General features: G+C 43.7%; 1 protein-coding gene across 1 annotated transcript in view; it reads left to right on the top strand.

The window, feature by feature from the left end:
* The first annotated feature begins 3,880 nt into the window (after positions 1–3,880).
* LOC131572585 (maltase-glucoamylase-like) overlaps positions 3,881–15,562 on the top strand; it is a 53,283-nt gene continuing 41,601 nt past the window's right edge. The window contains exons 1-4 of the mRNA XM_058825833.1: positions 3,881–3,894; positions 12,238–12,406; positions 13,009–13,105; positions 14,143–14,255. Of these exons, the coding sequence (XP_058681816.1) occupies positions 3,881–3,894; positions 12,238–12,406; positions 13,009–13,105; positions 14,143–14,255 (393 nt within the window). The remainder of the gene's footprint in view (positions 3,895–12,237; positions 12,407–13,008; positions 13,106–14,142; positions 14,256–15,562) is intronic.

Raw genomic sequence — 15,562 nt, 5'->3', positions numbered from 1 at the left:
GACCTGCAGCTGTAAAAAGGGAAAATTTAGCACCTTACTAACAGGTTTTTTTTCATGATGGTTCTGTGAATGACTAATATATGCCTTTTCTTTTACTGATGGCATCATCCCTTTACTCATAACCGTACCTGTATTAACACAAGCTACTAATGCTACGTAGATTTGGTAGTCATACAAGACAGAAAAGAAACTCAACATATACTGAGTGTTTTTCTATTTATATCATACAAGTGCATGCTGCTTATCACATATTTTTATCTCTGTAGATAAAAAACATCTTTGTATAACATAAGTATACAGAAAATGTAACATTTTAATACTGATTGCAGTCCTTACTGAAGAATCCCTCCTGTTCTGCCAGCCTGCAGTGTTGCTCTCACCAGCAGCTTCATTACACTATTTAACTTTCTATGAGTATTTCAAACAAGTCGTGCTTCAGCTGAGCACAGGCAGCTCTGAGTGCTGAATAATAAGACCCACTGCCTCGGCTTGTAAAATAAAGTGGTTGTTGCTCTAGCTGCTCTGCCATCATCTTCCTCCAAGGGATCATAGTTCCTAGCCCTAAGACGGGGAGAAAGCACATCCAAAATGAAAGAGTAACTGAAGTTTGCAGTGCTGTGGGGTTTTTTTACCGCGGTTCTCTGCTGCTCTGACGGCTTTTCCCTGCCGCAGCCCTGGGCGGATGCCTGGGCTCGGAGCAGGACGCGCAGTGCCCGGGCGCCGTGGCGGTGCAGAGGCGCATCGACTGCCACCCGCAGCCTGGCGCCTCCCGGGAGGCCTGCGAGGCCCGGGGCTGCACCTGGTGCTCCAGCGACGTGCCCAACGCTCCCTGGTGCTTCTTCCCTGAGGACAGTCCCTACGGCTACGCCCGGAGTGGGAACATCGAGGAGACGGCCAAAGGCTGGAGGTGAGTGCGTGTGGCTCCCTGGGCGCTGCAGGCCGCCGCTGCCCCAGGCCACCGCTGCCGCCCGGGTGCTCTCGCCCAAGACTTTTCCCAAGTGGCTCCGATACGCGTGTGCCAGGGAGGGTAAGGGACACTTTTCCCTGTGTGTATGCCGTAGAACTGGGGCTTCTGCTCTCACCACACCTCGGGGGAGGCAACCAGGTGCAGGCACAGAGTGGTCACTCTGCCACCCTGGCAGCTGTGTCCCAGGGAACTATGAGGTCTCCTTCCTTTGATGGCCCCTCTTTTGTCCATTAACATCAAGGAGGGCCTAAAGTGATCTCAGGGATTATTTGTGTCAGTAAGTCTATGATTTATTTTTAAAGAGCTGACACAGAGTAGCTGGGTGGTTCCCCCAGCTTGGCCCAGGGTGGTCTCAGCCAGCGATCGATGGATCGTGGTGCATGTGTTTCCACTGCAGGGTCACACTGAACAAGCGCCAGGCCTTGACTCTCTTCGGAAATGACATTTCCCCAATCGTCTTGGAAGTGGAGTTCCAGACAAAGGACAGGCTCCGGTTCAGGGTGAGTACTTGAGGGCTGGAACCAGTTAACCAAAGCAGTACATGCTCAGCTGACCTGCCCCCTGCTCACCTTGCTTTAGCTCTACGACCCCAACAAGCAGCGATTTGAAGTCCCACTCAAGATCAATGGCCCTGGGGTTACCGCTGAAGAAGCCAACTATGAGGTGGAGTTCTCAGATGATTCCACGCACTTCACAGTCAAGAGGAAAAGCACTGGCACCGTGCTGTGAGTACCTCACGATTCATACTGCTTTTGGTAAAACTCAGGTGTGATGGAGTGGGCACTGTTTCCTTATGCCCTGTTGTGTGACAAGGGGTCAGAGGCAAACTGGAGGTGGTATAAATGCAGATTTATGCCTGAAGGACTTTCATTATTAATAGGGGTATGTGCCTGTATAACAGACAATTATCTATGTGCTTGTATAAAAGTTTATTCAATAAGTCAAAAAACTTCTGAGGCTACAGTTTCATGGCTTAGGATGCTGGTAAGCTCAACTCATCAAAGCACTGACCTAAGATTTATGAAACTTGAGGTGTCAGGAACTGATGGTGTATCACTCTCCAGCAGGCAGGTCTAGGAAGCTCAAGGCTGTGGAGGCTGTAAGCCTCTAATTTCCACTGATGTCAGTGAATGGCACTAGCTCTAGTCTGTCCCTCTGCAAAAATACCATTTGTTTTCTCAAGCTAATACTGTAAGTTTAACTTCAGCAAAAGCTCCCCTCACTAACAAATGTCACCAAGTGTCAGAATTTCCCCTTTCCTTGGCTTCCATCAACATATCTCTAGTGAATAATGCTACTTAGAAGGAGAGTCCCAATTAAGGTGCATTCCTGCCAGCTGCTTTTGGGAATGCAGCAGTGAGCAATTTAAGGATGGCTTAACATGAGTGATGCAAATAAGACAATACAGCCTCTAGAATGGTCTACAGATTCCCATCATGCTGGGTTTTTAATGAGCTGACCATCCTTTAGAACTACTGTCTCATGGCATCTCTTTATACATGTCACAGTCAATTCTGTGAAGTTTTACTTATGCAGGCTATTTTAAATGAATGTATTATGCATTACTCTGATACCAAAAATAATTTAATTTCTCTTTAGACTTAACACTTAGCTCCGTGTAAACAGTGGGCTTTTGTTAAAGGCGCAGTTTTCTTCTTCTTTCTGTAAAGGCTTATTAATTGGAATGCTGATGTAAGGGGTGAATGCATAGCAAGTGGCTAGCTCATGGCCCATTCCCATTCAGCCCTCCTCACCTTCACCCAGACCCCAAGGGTTTAGCCCAGGTTGATGAAACTTGAGATGTCCCAGCTAAGGGAAGGGGCCTGCCATGGAGCAGATGCAGGGTCTGCCAAAGGCACAACTGTTGGAGTCTGGGGTGCAGACTGTGTGCCCTTGTTTTTAATATTTAGTTCTGAGATCCAAGAAAACACTGAATTTCATATAATATGAAATTCATGAGCATGTTTTCATGGTGATACATGAAAACAAATGATAAAGTTAGATGAAAAAACTAAAAGTGTAAGTGTGTAGATTAGAAAGTTTCTTAAATCACTGGGTAAAAAAAAAATAGTTTAGAGAACAGGAGACAAGATGGAGGATTTAGGGTATTGTCCCTTGTCCCTTCTTCTTTCTTCTTCATGTTCTTCTCCTAGAGGTTTTTGGGTAATAGTCAGTGATTGGATAGAAAATGCCGCAGTGCATCACAGAGGTGATGGGTCATTGGGTCATTAAGAAAAATAATATACGTGTCTATTGTTAATTGGATAAAAATAGGTATAAAGATAAAAGAACTGCGTAGTTCAGGGCCATTTTGTGTATCAGACACGAAGTGTGCCACAAGGCCTTGTTTGTACCATCAGAAGAAAGAAATGTACCAAATTGCAAAGATTAACCTTGTAACCAGCCTAGAGAGACCTGTTAAGTTTTGTAAGGATCCTTCAATAAACACGAGAAACAAGATTCTAACGAGCTCGAGAGTTTACTTCGAATCATAAAGACTGAGATAAGTGAAACTCCCCACGAGGGAGGATCCCAGAAGAATTCAGCCCAAAGAAGGCTGAGAGACTAGAGAAAGGTTGTATTCACAGAGAATTGAGCCCAAAGGAGGCAAAGAAAAGGAAAGAGAAATTACAACAACTTCAGTGACAGGCAGAGGAGCACAAGTCGGTCCCCACTGAGCAGGTTTCCAAAAGGGCACATTCAGTGCCCTGTCGTGGAGCTGGAGAAGCCTCTTCCATTCCCCTCCATCTCCTCGTGCACCAAGGCCCGTGTCCAGCAGCAGCAGAGGTGTGGGCTGCAGCAATGCTGTGCTGCAGAGCCCAGGGAGGCAGAGGGCAGCCTTGGTTTGCAGCACCGGCACAGCATCAGCAGTGATCTGTGGGAAATTGTACACTCCCCATGGGAAATTATACAATGCCTCCAGGCAGGTAAAGGAGTGCTCCTTTACCCAGCCAACCCCAAAAAGAGGAAATTGTGGGTGAATATAATGCACAGTTAATGGACTTTTATCCTGCAAGCAATGGCAATGCTGCTCCCAAATTACTCTCACCAGCAGAGACACAGGATTTTGTGTACAGAAAGGGAAATTACATGTTCCTATGAATTCTTGTTTCATGTGAAATGGCACAGCCAGCACTGTAGACTGAAGGATTCTATCAGGGAGCCATTCCTCTCACAGCTCAATGATACTTGGTTTAGTTATATTCCCCATGTGAGGAGCAAAAATGCTTCCCCTTCATTTGTTTGCCTATCCATCCTGTCAAAGTGAGGAAATGCAGGTGCTCAGAGATAGCTCCACAGCCTGTCTTAGAGGGATTTGCAATCTCCTTAGCCACCAAAAGAGCTGTGCAGATGGAATCTTTCAAAACAGGAAAGCAGCTTCTATATCCTGGCCTGAAAGCTATGGGTTGCTGCATTTACTTTACTGGGAAGGACGAACCCTCAGCAATCAGCATTACAGGAACATCCCCATCAGTGGCTGCACTTGACTGGCTGGGTCCATGAGTGCACTGGTGGCATCTGGCACGTTAAGTAGATTTTCATGTTAGTTCAGCCTGCCCAAAGGCAGGTTTGAATGCTAAAACCCAAATCTTTTCCTTTGGGCTCCCTCCAGAAGTGGGAGCAGCTGCTCCAGAGCGCCCAGGCACCAAGCTGCACAGCGGGTGGCCTCTGTGCCTGGGCCAGGTTAGGACAGCCTGTGTGGGAGAGTGTCCTTGAGAAACAGGCAAGTGCCTGACACCTGGAGGGACTTTAGCCTCCTATTTTACGATGTGAACAGCCATAGCCTTACTGTCTCAGTGAGCAGCTGAGTCAATTATTGATTTCCATATGCACACAAACACCGCTCAGTCAATGTGGGCAAATAAAGGCTCTTCAACAGGTGCTGCAATTGCACTCCCCAGGTGTGGGTGGATAATTACTTGTGTCTGCACCAGACCAGGTCAGGGTTCTCTGCTGGACCTTTTAAATATCTCTGAGGAAAACTTATCCATTATAAAGCAATCCCAGATCCTCAGAAATCTGCTTTTCATTATGCTTCTTATCCCTTGCTAGCAGAGCCATGCTGCTGGGTGACCTACCCCCCAAAAAAGCCTAAATTCCCTGGTGATGCCCAGCATGCTCTGGCATAGCTGACAGTCCATCTGGGAAGAGAGTGGTCTGTCCCAGGCAGAAGCACACTGTAGGTTTGGGTTGCTCTTTCAAAGTCCACACCTGTATTTCCCTATCCTCCTTTCTGAGCTGCAGTCTGTCCTGCCATCCATGTCTTTGTGCTTTAGGCTGTGAAGCAATGGGGTGTCAGCCTCCTGTCTGTCTGCTTGATAGAAAGCCCCATCCCTGCTCTGCCACTCATGCACAAAGCCTCCTCCTTGTGAGGAATGATTTAATTCTGCATCGGAAATTCTGCAGGGGTGAGGCAGAGGAGGCTTTGAGTGAGTTTCACAGGTGTTTCTCATGCTCTCTGCATACAGGGAGATGTAGCTGAGCTACCCAAGGAGGGCAGGACAAACTCAGGGCTCCATGTAATCACAGTAACAGGGGAGAGGAATAAACTATGTGAGGGAGAGACATTAACAACTGATTGCAAACCTCATGCAGAGCCAGGAGCAACAGTAAAAGGCCAAGTCCTCCACATTTTCAGCTTTCTCCAAGGTAATCAGTTGACAGCTGCTGCTTTGCCTGCATGGGACGAAAATTAGACAGAGTCATGCAGGGAGATGATCCAGGCACTGCTAGGGGCTGCCAGGACCAGGAGCTCTTGGGCTGCCTCCCTTTCTCCTCCCAGTAGTGCCTCTTGGCTTACTCCCTCTTACTTTTCTCCTTCTCATCCACTGCTGTCCTGGTCTCTGTACCAGCCCATACTGCTTCCTTCTTTTCACCCTCTCCAAAGCTCTTGCTGTTTTGCCACTGGCTAGGGAAGGTCCTTTTCTGTGCCAGTAGGTATCCAAAGCCATGGGGATAAAGAGGTGCCATGTCCATGCATTCACTAGGGAGATGCCAAGGGAATCAGATGAGACAGCCAAGCTTCTTCTCCCGTCCAGACGTCAGGTGTTTTCTGTTTTTCATGAGAAAACTAGAAATCTGCATCTGATTTAAGGCTGCAAGTCACAATTCTGAACCATGAGGGATGAGGACTAGTGAGGGACATGGATCTCCTGCCCCAGAGGTGAAACTCCCAAACTACCATCTTTTTTGGGCAGTGGAGACTGTAGGGAGCCTCTTTTCACTCCCGTCATGCTTGGAAAATAACTGTTTTGGCAAAACTGGTGTGGTCAGTGGAAAAATGTTTTGTCAAGAGATTTAGTTCAGTAAATCCTTGCTTAGTATATCCTGGTTGATCTTTTAGCTCTAATTGGAAACTGTCCTATCATTGGCCAGGGCCCTACATTAGTAAAAAGAGGAGAGAAAATACTGTGTTGTAATAAGGCAGGGGAGGAAGCTAAACAGCCTGTGAGTTGTTTTGTGGCACATACACTCAGGTTAAGCACTATTCTCCTTCCTGCTCCTGCCACACTAGCAACAGCAGCCACTGGAGGATGTAGTATCAAATGAGAGCATGAGGGCTCCAAGAAAGTGTAGATTTTCACAAGAACAGAGAATAAAAGGCTGGGAGCTGTTTGCTTTAAGACGGTGATAAATAACAAACACATGCTCATTTTGCAGCGTGTGATTACTCTGTGGGACTCATTGCCCCAGGGCAGCACTGGCAAAGGAGGCCTAGCAGGATACACATTCAGGCAGAATAAAAAAATCAGCTGCAGGAAAATAAAACCCCCAAATGCTTTTGTCTCCATGCTTCATAACATCAGTTAATTCCATGAAAACAGTTGGAAACTTCCTCCATAAGCAGATTATTGCAAGACTGGGTCTGAGTGACATCTTATGCCTTCCTTTGTGATATCTGGCCGGGGCCATTGCTGGAGACAGGCTGCAGAGGGATGGACTATTGATTTAATTCTCCACTTTAATATCCTGACTTTTCCTTCATGATGTCACACAAATAATGGAAGGCAGAACATTTTTTTTACAAGCCAGATAGGGACTACTTTCTATTAAGTGTTTGGAATACCTTGTTTGCCATTGCACTGGGAATATATTACACAAATAGTATGTTATTTATTATAAAATAAGAAAAAACTAATCAAGATTTTCCCTAATTTCCAAAAGGGCTGCTGCAGAGTTCAGCTGCCTTTTTTATTTTTTGTGGTAGTTAGCACAGATACCACTTACCATGAAGATTTTTTTACATAGGCAAGGCTAATAGAATGATTTATAATGCTATTGTCATAACTGCAGTTTTGCTGAAAGCAAGGGTGGGGGGGGGAATTGTGTGCATCATGGGTAGAATGGGTTTGTTCTTAGCTTTTAAGAGCCATTATTATTATTATAATCATTAAGATTAATGTTACCTAGGCAGGAAGTTTTGTAGGTATATCACTTACCCAAGTGTTTTCAGAGCAAAAATTAAGCATTGTCTATCCAGTGAGTTACAGGACATTTCCTGATATCACAACAATGAATACAGTAGAAATAGGACAGAACTGTGTCAATAACTGTAATTTATTCTGCACTTCTTTTTTTTTATAAATCTCATATTTGTGGAAAATCTGTTGGTTACTTCTGCTGATTTTCTCCACCTACTTGAAAAATCACCTTTAAAGTAAGATAAACAGACAAAAAATTAGTCTTGGTGGGCCTTCCGCACTCCAGTGGTGTCCCAAGACTTACAGCTAATAAGGAATGCAGCTGTTGTGAAAGAGTGTTATGGTTTAACTCCAGCCAGCAACCAAGCGCCACACAGCTGCCTGCTCATTCCTGCCTGAAAGATGGAGAGAATTGGAAGGGTAAAAGTGAGAAAACTCATGGGTTGAGACACGAACAGTTTAATAACAGAAAAAAAAAGTAGGACTAGTAGTAGTAGTAGTAGTAGTAATACTACTACTACTACTAATAATAATAATGTAATTAAAAGGAAAATAACAGAGAGAAAAGTAAAACTCAAGAAAGAAAAGTGATGCAAATGACAGCAATCACCCACCACCATCTGACTGATGCCTACCAGTCCCTGAGCAGCAGTCTCAGCTAGTTTTAATGCTCAGCATGAAGCCATATGGTATGGGATATCCCTTGGGTCATCTGAGGCCAACTATCCCATCTGTGTCCCCTCCCTGATATTTGTGCACTCCCAGTCTCCTTGCTGGTGGGGCAGTGCAAGGGGCAGCAAAGCCCTGTTGTGCTCTGTTAAGAATTGCTCAGCAATAACTAAAACATCCCTGAATTATCAACAGCTTCCAGCACAAATCCAAAACATCACCCCATACCAGCTACTATGAAGAAGGTTAACTCCAGCCAAAATCAGCAGTCAGTGGAAATATTTTTAGCAATCTGAGATCAGTGGAAAACCATGGAGATCTGGGCTCCTAAGGTAATGCTTCTTAGCAGCTCAAGTGTGTTGAGTCAGTCAGTATATTTGAGATTCATTTGAAAATAGGGTGTGTGCTCCTCACTCCCTAAGGTGCTTTAGCACTTTTTGGGCAGGCTGTCCATACTATGGTAGCCCAGGCCCTCTGGAAGGGTGCACCCAGGTTTTGCTAGGAGGCTTAGGCCCCCTTTTGGACAGCTGTGTGGAGGTACAACTGAATTTGCACACACGTAACATACAGGGTGGTCTGGAGGCTAAGAAAAGCAGATGTTATGGAGGGCATTTTCTCCAAGTGGCTGAGTGGACCAGTTGTGTGCAGCTTAAAATAATGAGCTCAGTTTTTTAGAATTCATTGCAACAGGAAGCAAAAAATAAAAGAGCAAACCTCTCACAACTTAAAATTATTTTCGAATGTATAGATAATGCATGATGCTTGTCCTAATGATGTATTATATATGTGTCCCAAGTCTCCTAATTCTGGAGATTTTTTAACACCACTTTTAGAAGTGCCACCAGCTGGTTGGTCATGGCAGGTGAATCAGTGTTTTGAGCCATTACACACACTGCAGTCATTGACCTCCAAGAAACTTCAACAGAGTAGTTGTTCACTGAGGTAAATCATCATGTCCAGTTTGTATTACAAAGGACTGATGATTGCACTCCTGAAAACCATCTTGTATAGCCTTTTAGTCATCCCCCTCAAACACTGTGACAATGGTAGTCATGAACTACACCTTCAACATGAACAGGATGTTTTCTCTATCTGCCTACTCACCTTCCTTTTAATACTACTTCCATGGGCCACTCCAGTTATGTTTCATCTTGATAGCCAGTGGCCTGACTGCTGGGTGTGAGGCTAGTTCCCTTGCTGGCCAAAAATGTTAATTTTTACACAGGCCTATTCAATCTGAATCATTCTTTTTTTCCTGATAAGAGGTTAAAAATTACAGAGGTTTACTCTTTAGTGCACTGTGTTTGGAAGAAAAGAGTAGCTTTTGTCAGACTCCTTGGATGGGCAACAGATGACTGTTGACAGACAATGGGCCAGGCAGATGTGTGGGGAGGCTGCTTTGTATTTCCACAGGCAGGAGTGTTCCTACCACAGACACATTAACAGGTTAACACTTTCAGCTAAATGTGACTGCAGCTATTACCTCTTGTGCAAAAAGAAGGCTTCCTGTCCTCACAGACATGGCTTTGTCTAACTCCTAGCAGGGGTTGCATTTTTGACAGTCAGCAACTGTTCAGATGTGATTTTTATATTTAGTTATTAATAATTAGTTATATAGTATATATATAATATGATATATATATATTATAATATTACTACTTAATTACTATAATTAGTTAGATTTTTTTAGACCCCTTCTGTTGTCCATCACAGTGCTTTTATGGTTCATAGGACTCTTGGAGGAGAACCGTGCAACTTCCTGCAGACATGATATCATTTTCTGCTTTCTCCTATTTTATTCCTTCTATTAGCTTTAAACCAGCAGGAGAGAAGGTGGGAGAAATATGACATTTTCTTTTATTGTATCCAAGGGTTTAAGAGATGGCTGACATAACTTTTTTTCATTTAAATAATTGCTATTTGCCAACACCAAACGAGCAAATACATAAAATAGCACAACAGTCTACCACAGTGTGCTGGGGAGCACAAGGACTCTGGAAGCTGCTTGGGAGTGAAGGCAGAGAGTAGTGCCAGGGGAAAACCTGTCCATACTTTCCTTCAGATGGAGGTGACATAATGATGCCCAGAGAAAAAGAGAGTCATTACCAGCCTTTTTATGCATTGGCTAATGCTATATTTAGCACATGGTGATGCTGGCATGTGGAGGTCTAGGGGAAGAGGAGCAGTGCTGGTGGCACAGCATGGGAAGCTGTGCTGGTGGCAGCCCCCAGGGAGCTGAGCCATGGAGGGGTGCAGAGCAGGGCACTGTTATGGCAATGTCATGCAGAGGTGGAGTGCATGACAGTTGCCTGAAGGAATGCATGAGTCATAAACCAGTTTCTCCACAACATGTAAAGACATGGTGGGGCAGAGGGCTTGTTCCTAGGGTTGTCATTTGCACCACCCCAGTGACCCTCCTGGTCAGGGAGAGGACTTGCTGAGCTGAAGGAATACTTTAATACCATGGTAACACTAAGTGTTCTCATGATAGGGAATGTCCATGCTATAATGTGGGTACCACAAATGTACAAATCCTCATGTCCTCTGAACAGACATCCTGGGGAGAGCTCAATGACTTAGGACAGATATTTTAACTTTTCCCAAAGCATTTCCCCTCTGGCATAGTTTGAGTTTTTCATAATCCTATGATCTGCTCAGAGCAGTGACCCTTCCTGTCTTGGCACAGAGCAGAGCTGTGTGACAGCTCTCCTTTTGGCAGGAATATAGCTCCAGAGCCCATACCTATTCCTACACAGCAACTGCTTCTTGCAGAAAGGCCTCTATTTGTCAAGGACTGGATCTGATTCTCAGGGATGTTTTGCATGCATAACCCTCCTAGCAGAAAATAATTTTATGCAGTACTGCATGTAGGTAGAGATGATGGAAAGGAGGGAGGGAGTGGTTCCCGCTGGCAAAAAAAAACAAATCAAGAGTTATATACAAATTCTTACTTTTCCTGCATGTAAGAAAGGACATATAGACCTTTTAAACAATACACAGACCGTTTAGTACCTGTGTGTGACTTTGGATTTGTCTAGGAAAATTTAGGGATAGTTTGTGGCCTCGTTTTGCATGGAGAGGCAAGGGAATGCCTTAAGCATCCCCTTGAGCAGCTGTCCTTTCAGCCTTGTGGGCCCACCAGTGTGATGGGAGCAGTGGTGCCCTCCCAGGTCCTCCCAGCAGCAGGGACTTGTCCCCAGGCAGGGGTGCTGGTGGCACAGGTGGCAGGCCACTCACCAGAATGCTCCCCTCATGGGGATAGAGCTGCTCCCCACCAACACAGCTCATCTCCCATTTCTCTGATTTACCAGTCAATTTGATCAACCATTTAATTTTGTCAAAATCATTGACAGAAGAACATTAAAAGGAGAGTTATGCCACTTCTATGCTCTATGGCTTGGGCTCATTTATTTTAATTAGCTGTAACAAATTCATGGTTAAACAAGGCTCAAGAGGGTGCTATCTAAATGAGCTACTTATGGCATACACAGGACCATTAACAAAACGCTTCTCCACAGCTTGACTATGTTCTCCCCCATCTAACTTGCAGCTCATTATAGCTCTAGAGATGGGAAACAGAATGTAGCACCTAATTAAAATGTGAGCCTGTGTCCACAGATGATTCAATAGAAATAAATGCATTAAGCTGGTGAGAGAAGCAGGAGAGAGTCATCACAATAAAAACATCTTGTTCAAGCAGAGGCTGGAGAAAGCTATACCTCTATTTTAGGCACCTGCATGAAGTTAGGTATATTCGGGTCCTGATGCAGCAAAACATTAAAAAAAAGCTGATAAAATGTCTGTTGTTCTCATTAAGTATTCTGAACTCCACTGTGTAATATCAATTTTTAGCCTTTTCTCATTGGTTGTCATAGAAATAGGATAAGCAATCACTTATTTTGATAATAGATTTATAGTCTGTCTTCTTTGTTTTTGTTGCTCTTTTCAAAAATTATATTGATGCATTTTTTTTGCATAAGTAGATAAGATATCTTCAATCATTGCAAGATAAATTTAATGTGTTAGGTTAAGCACGTTAGACACATGCATAGAATTTAATGGATTTTTAATACTGTTATCCTTCAAAATACATAAAAAGTATAAATAGCCAGACACGAACTTAAAATGATACCTTCCAAAGAGTAGCAAACTAATCCTGTCTCCCTCTGTTTGTCACAGGTGGGACAGTCCCCTGGTTGACCTGTTTTTCTCCAACCAGTTCCTTCAGATCACCACCACTGTGCCATCCACTTCTGTGTATGGGTTTGGTGAACATGAGCACCCGACCTTCAAGCACAACATGGACTTTGTTACCTATGGCATGTTCTCCAGGGACCAGGCACCAACGGTAATTCACTCTATGCAACACTTTATCCTACCTTGTGTCACCAAAAGGAGATGACAAACATGGAATGTCACAAACTTCACAGGTATCATCAGTTTTAATTAAAAACAAAGCCATGAATTGCTCTAAGGGAACTTTGAAACCTTTTATCAGAACCTTTGCTCACAGTGCAGTTTTCAGAAAACAGTGTATTGTGTGCCAAGATCCTGGTTAAGGAGAGCTTTGCATTTCATGCTTGGATCAATCCGTGTTCATCCAAACAAGCTGCACTAAAGCAGGACTCACTAGATATTTGGCTGAACTGGAGTCAGTGGTTGATGAGTCTGTTCCAATAGAAAAGTGATTCTTACTCATGCTATTTTGAAGGGTTCAGCACAATATCAAAGGTTTAACTGGGAAAGACTAAAAAATTCCATTGTGGCAAAGCATTAAAGAAATAACTCCTTTCTGTCAATTTGACTTCACGCCAATTTAGATGGAAAAAGTCCCCAACCTTTCAAAATAAGTTTCTAAAAATGAATGAATTTATTTCCTTGTCTGTGCATATGTATCTACCTGACAAAAGCTATGAAAAGTAGCAAAGTCATGTGTTGTTTATGTTTCAGTCATTTGCCAACCTCTATGGAGTTCACCCTTTCTATATGTGCGTAGAACCAGACTCCAATGCCCATGGTGTTCTCCTTCTGAACTCTAATGCACAAGGTAAAAAGATACATAGATTCCCTATATAGACTGCATATAAAATTAAGATAGATTAGTAAGTATAAAATACTGTTTTACTGATTGCTTTTTCAATCTGATACAAATATGAGTGACTGTGCCCTAACTAAGCTTCCAGGACTGATAGATTTTTGAAACATTTTTGAAAGGGATTTCAATAGAATGAATTTTTAACAAGGAATTTGGACATTTTTAGGCATTTTTCAGGGAAAATACATTCTTAACTTTTGTTATGAAAATAGATGCAAATAGAGGGAAAGAAAATGGTGGAAGAAATTTCCTCTGAGATTGGCATAACAAATCAAATCAATTTAGGTTAGTCTTATATTTTGTCTTTGGAGAATAGTTTTGTATGTTGCCATGGTCACCTTACTGCATTAATCTAGTGGTATAATTTCAGAAAAGAGGAATCTTCACTTAGTCTGTAAAATCAGTTCCCCCTGGCAGACAATGGCTTTCACTAAGATTAAAATAGCATAGAGGAACCCTAAACACAAACTTGTTGATCCTTTTTATATATATGAAACTGAGACAAATGGATCTATGCAATCTACTCTGTGTGGGTTTCTGTGATTCATTGCTGCACCATGCCAGTCTGGAGCAGACATTACAGAAACACTGGGCAATGGCCTGCCTACCTTCAGGCCCTGTTTGCTCAAGCAGTCGTACCCACAAGACACAGAGAAGAGCCCAGTGTGCACACACCTAGGATAGATAAGATAGAACAGAGTATTTCAGTTGAAAGGGACATAAAAAATACTTGTAGTACAACTGCCTGAAGTCTTCAAGGCTGACCAAAAGCTAAATATGTTGTTAAGGCACTGTCCAAACACCTCTTAAACACTGACAGGCTCGGAACATCAACAACATCTCTAGGAAGGCTGTTCCAGCATTTGCCCACCCTCAGTAAAGAAATGCCTCCTAATGTTGAGTCTCAACTGCCCCTAGTGCATTCTTGATCTATTCCCATGTATAGTGCAGAGCTGGTTTATAATGAGGACCCTTTTTTCCCCTTTTAGATGTTACTCTGTCTCCAAACCCATCTTTAATTTTCCGCACTGTTGGAGGGATTCTTGACTTCTATCTCTTCATGGGACCGACTCCTGAAAACGTGGTTCAGCAATACACTGAGGTTAGTAGAAAAGTGCACATGGCACATGCAGCAGTGCCTTGGAACACTGTCCTGTCAATATCTGGTAATATCAGTGGGTAGTGCAGCCAGAGCTTTGTCCTGATCCATTTGTACAAAGCCACAGCTTCAGATCCATGGGAAAGCTGGCGTATGCTCAAGCATCTGTGAACAGTCTGTCTGAGTGTCACAGGCTGGCTGGGTGTTAAGTGCACATCTCCAGTCTTTGCTGAGATATGTCAGGATGGGATGCAGGAGTGCACTAAAGGGATGCAATGATTAGAAAGAAATCTGTCTAATCTTACTCCTCTCTGGATTGTCACAGTTTTATAGACTTTAATGTATGACATGACTGCATTTTGACACTGCAGGTCAAGAAAAAAAAGCAGAGCACAAATGGGAATGTTTAGGAACTTTACATGTGCTGGATTTCAGAGATACTGAATGGACTTTAAAGTCTTCAAGCCTTTATTTGCCAGTGGAATCACTTGCTGATTTTGGAGCCATCAGGCTGTTTTTTCCTAATGGAAACCCATATAATTGCATTGGCGAGCATAGATGTATAATACTGCATTTACTGCTGTCTACAGAGTGTAACTCTTTGCTATCCAATTACCTAATGTTTTCCAGAGAATTGAGAGTACACATGCAAAAGGCTGTTTTGGAAGTGTACATGCAATTCTTATGTAGTGAGGACTGTACAGAAAAAAGTAGCAGATAACATGTTTTTGCTGGTCACCAAATGATGCTTCAACTGAGCCTTTCCACAGAAAATTGCCACCTCAGACCCAAGCTGTGTGCGTAAAGAAATCAGTATCAAACCTAAAGAGTGTGGAGCAAAGCTGCAGTGAGCATGTTACTCTGAGAAGGGGGATCAGTGTGCAGACCCTGAGGATTAGGCTGTACCTGGAAGGCTGAATAGGGTAGGGTATCCCAGAGCCAGGCACTCAGAGCTCACAGAGAGATATGCATGTGCTCTGCCTTTCCCCGTGCCACCACTCAAAGGGGCCTGAGTTCTCATCTCTAGCAAACATTTTGTCTTTCTTGGGTTTTTAAAGCCTCCATGTCCTATGCTTGCCTTCTTTTAAAGTGCCTGTACAGGAACAGAAATATTGTGGTTTAGAGTGAGGGAAAAAGAGGGTTTAGCCCAGAAGGAAGGTATTTCTGGGTTCTGGTGAAGGAAGGGATAAGGCTTGCTCATGCTTCTGTTTTGGGAAGGCTGGAGCTTCTCTGGGGTGGTGGGTTCTGCTAGACCTTCCTTTTCCAAGGAGAGGTTCAGGTGCTATCTCCCAGAGAGGTGAGAGGCTGAT

The sequence above is a fragment of the Poecile atricapillus genome, chromosome Z, assembly GCF_030490865.1.
Source record: "Poecile atricapillus isolate bPoeAtr1 chromosome Z, bPoeAtr1.hap1, whole genome shotgun sequence".
NCBI lineage: Eukaryota > Metazoa > Chordata > Aves > Passeriformes > Paridae > Poecile > Poecile atricapillus.
This window is presented reverse-complemented; position numbering and strand designations above follow the sequence as displayed.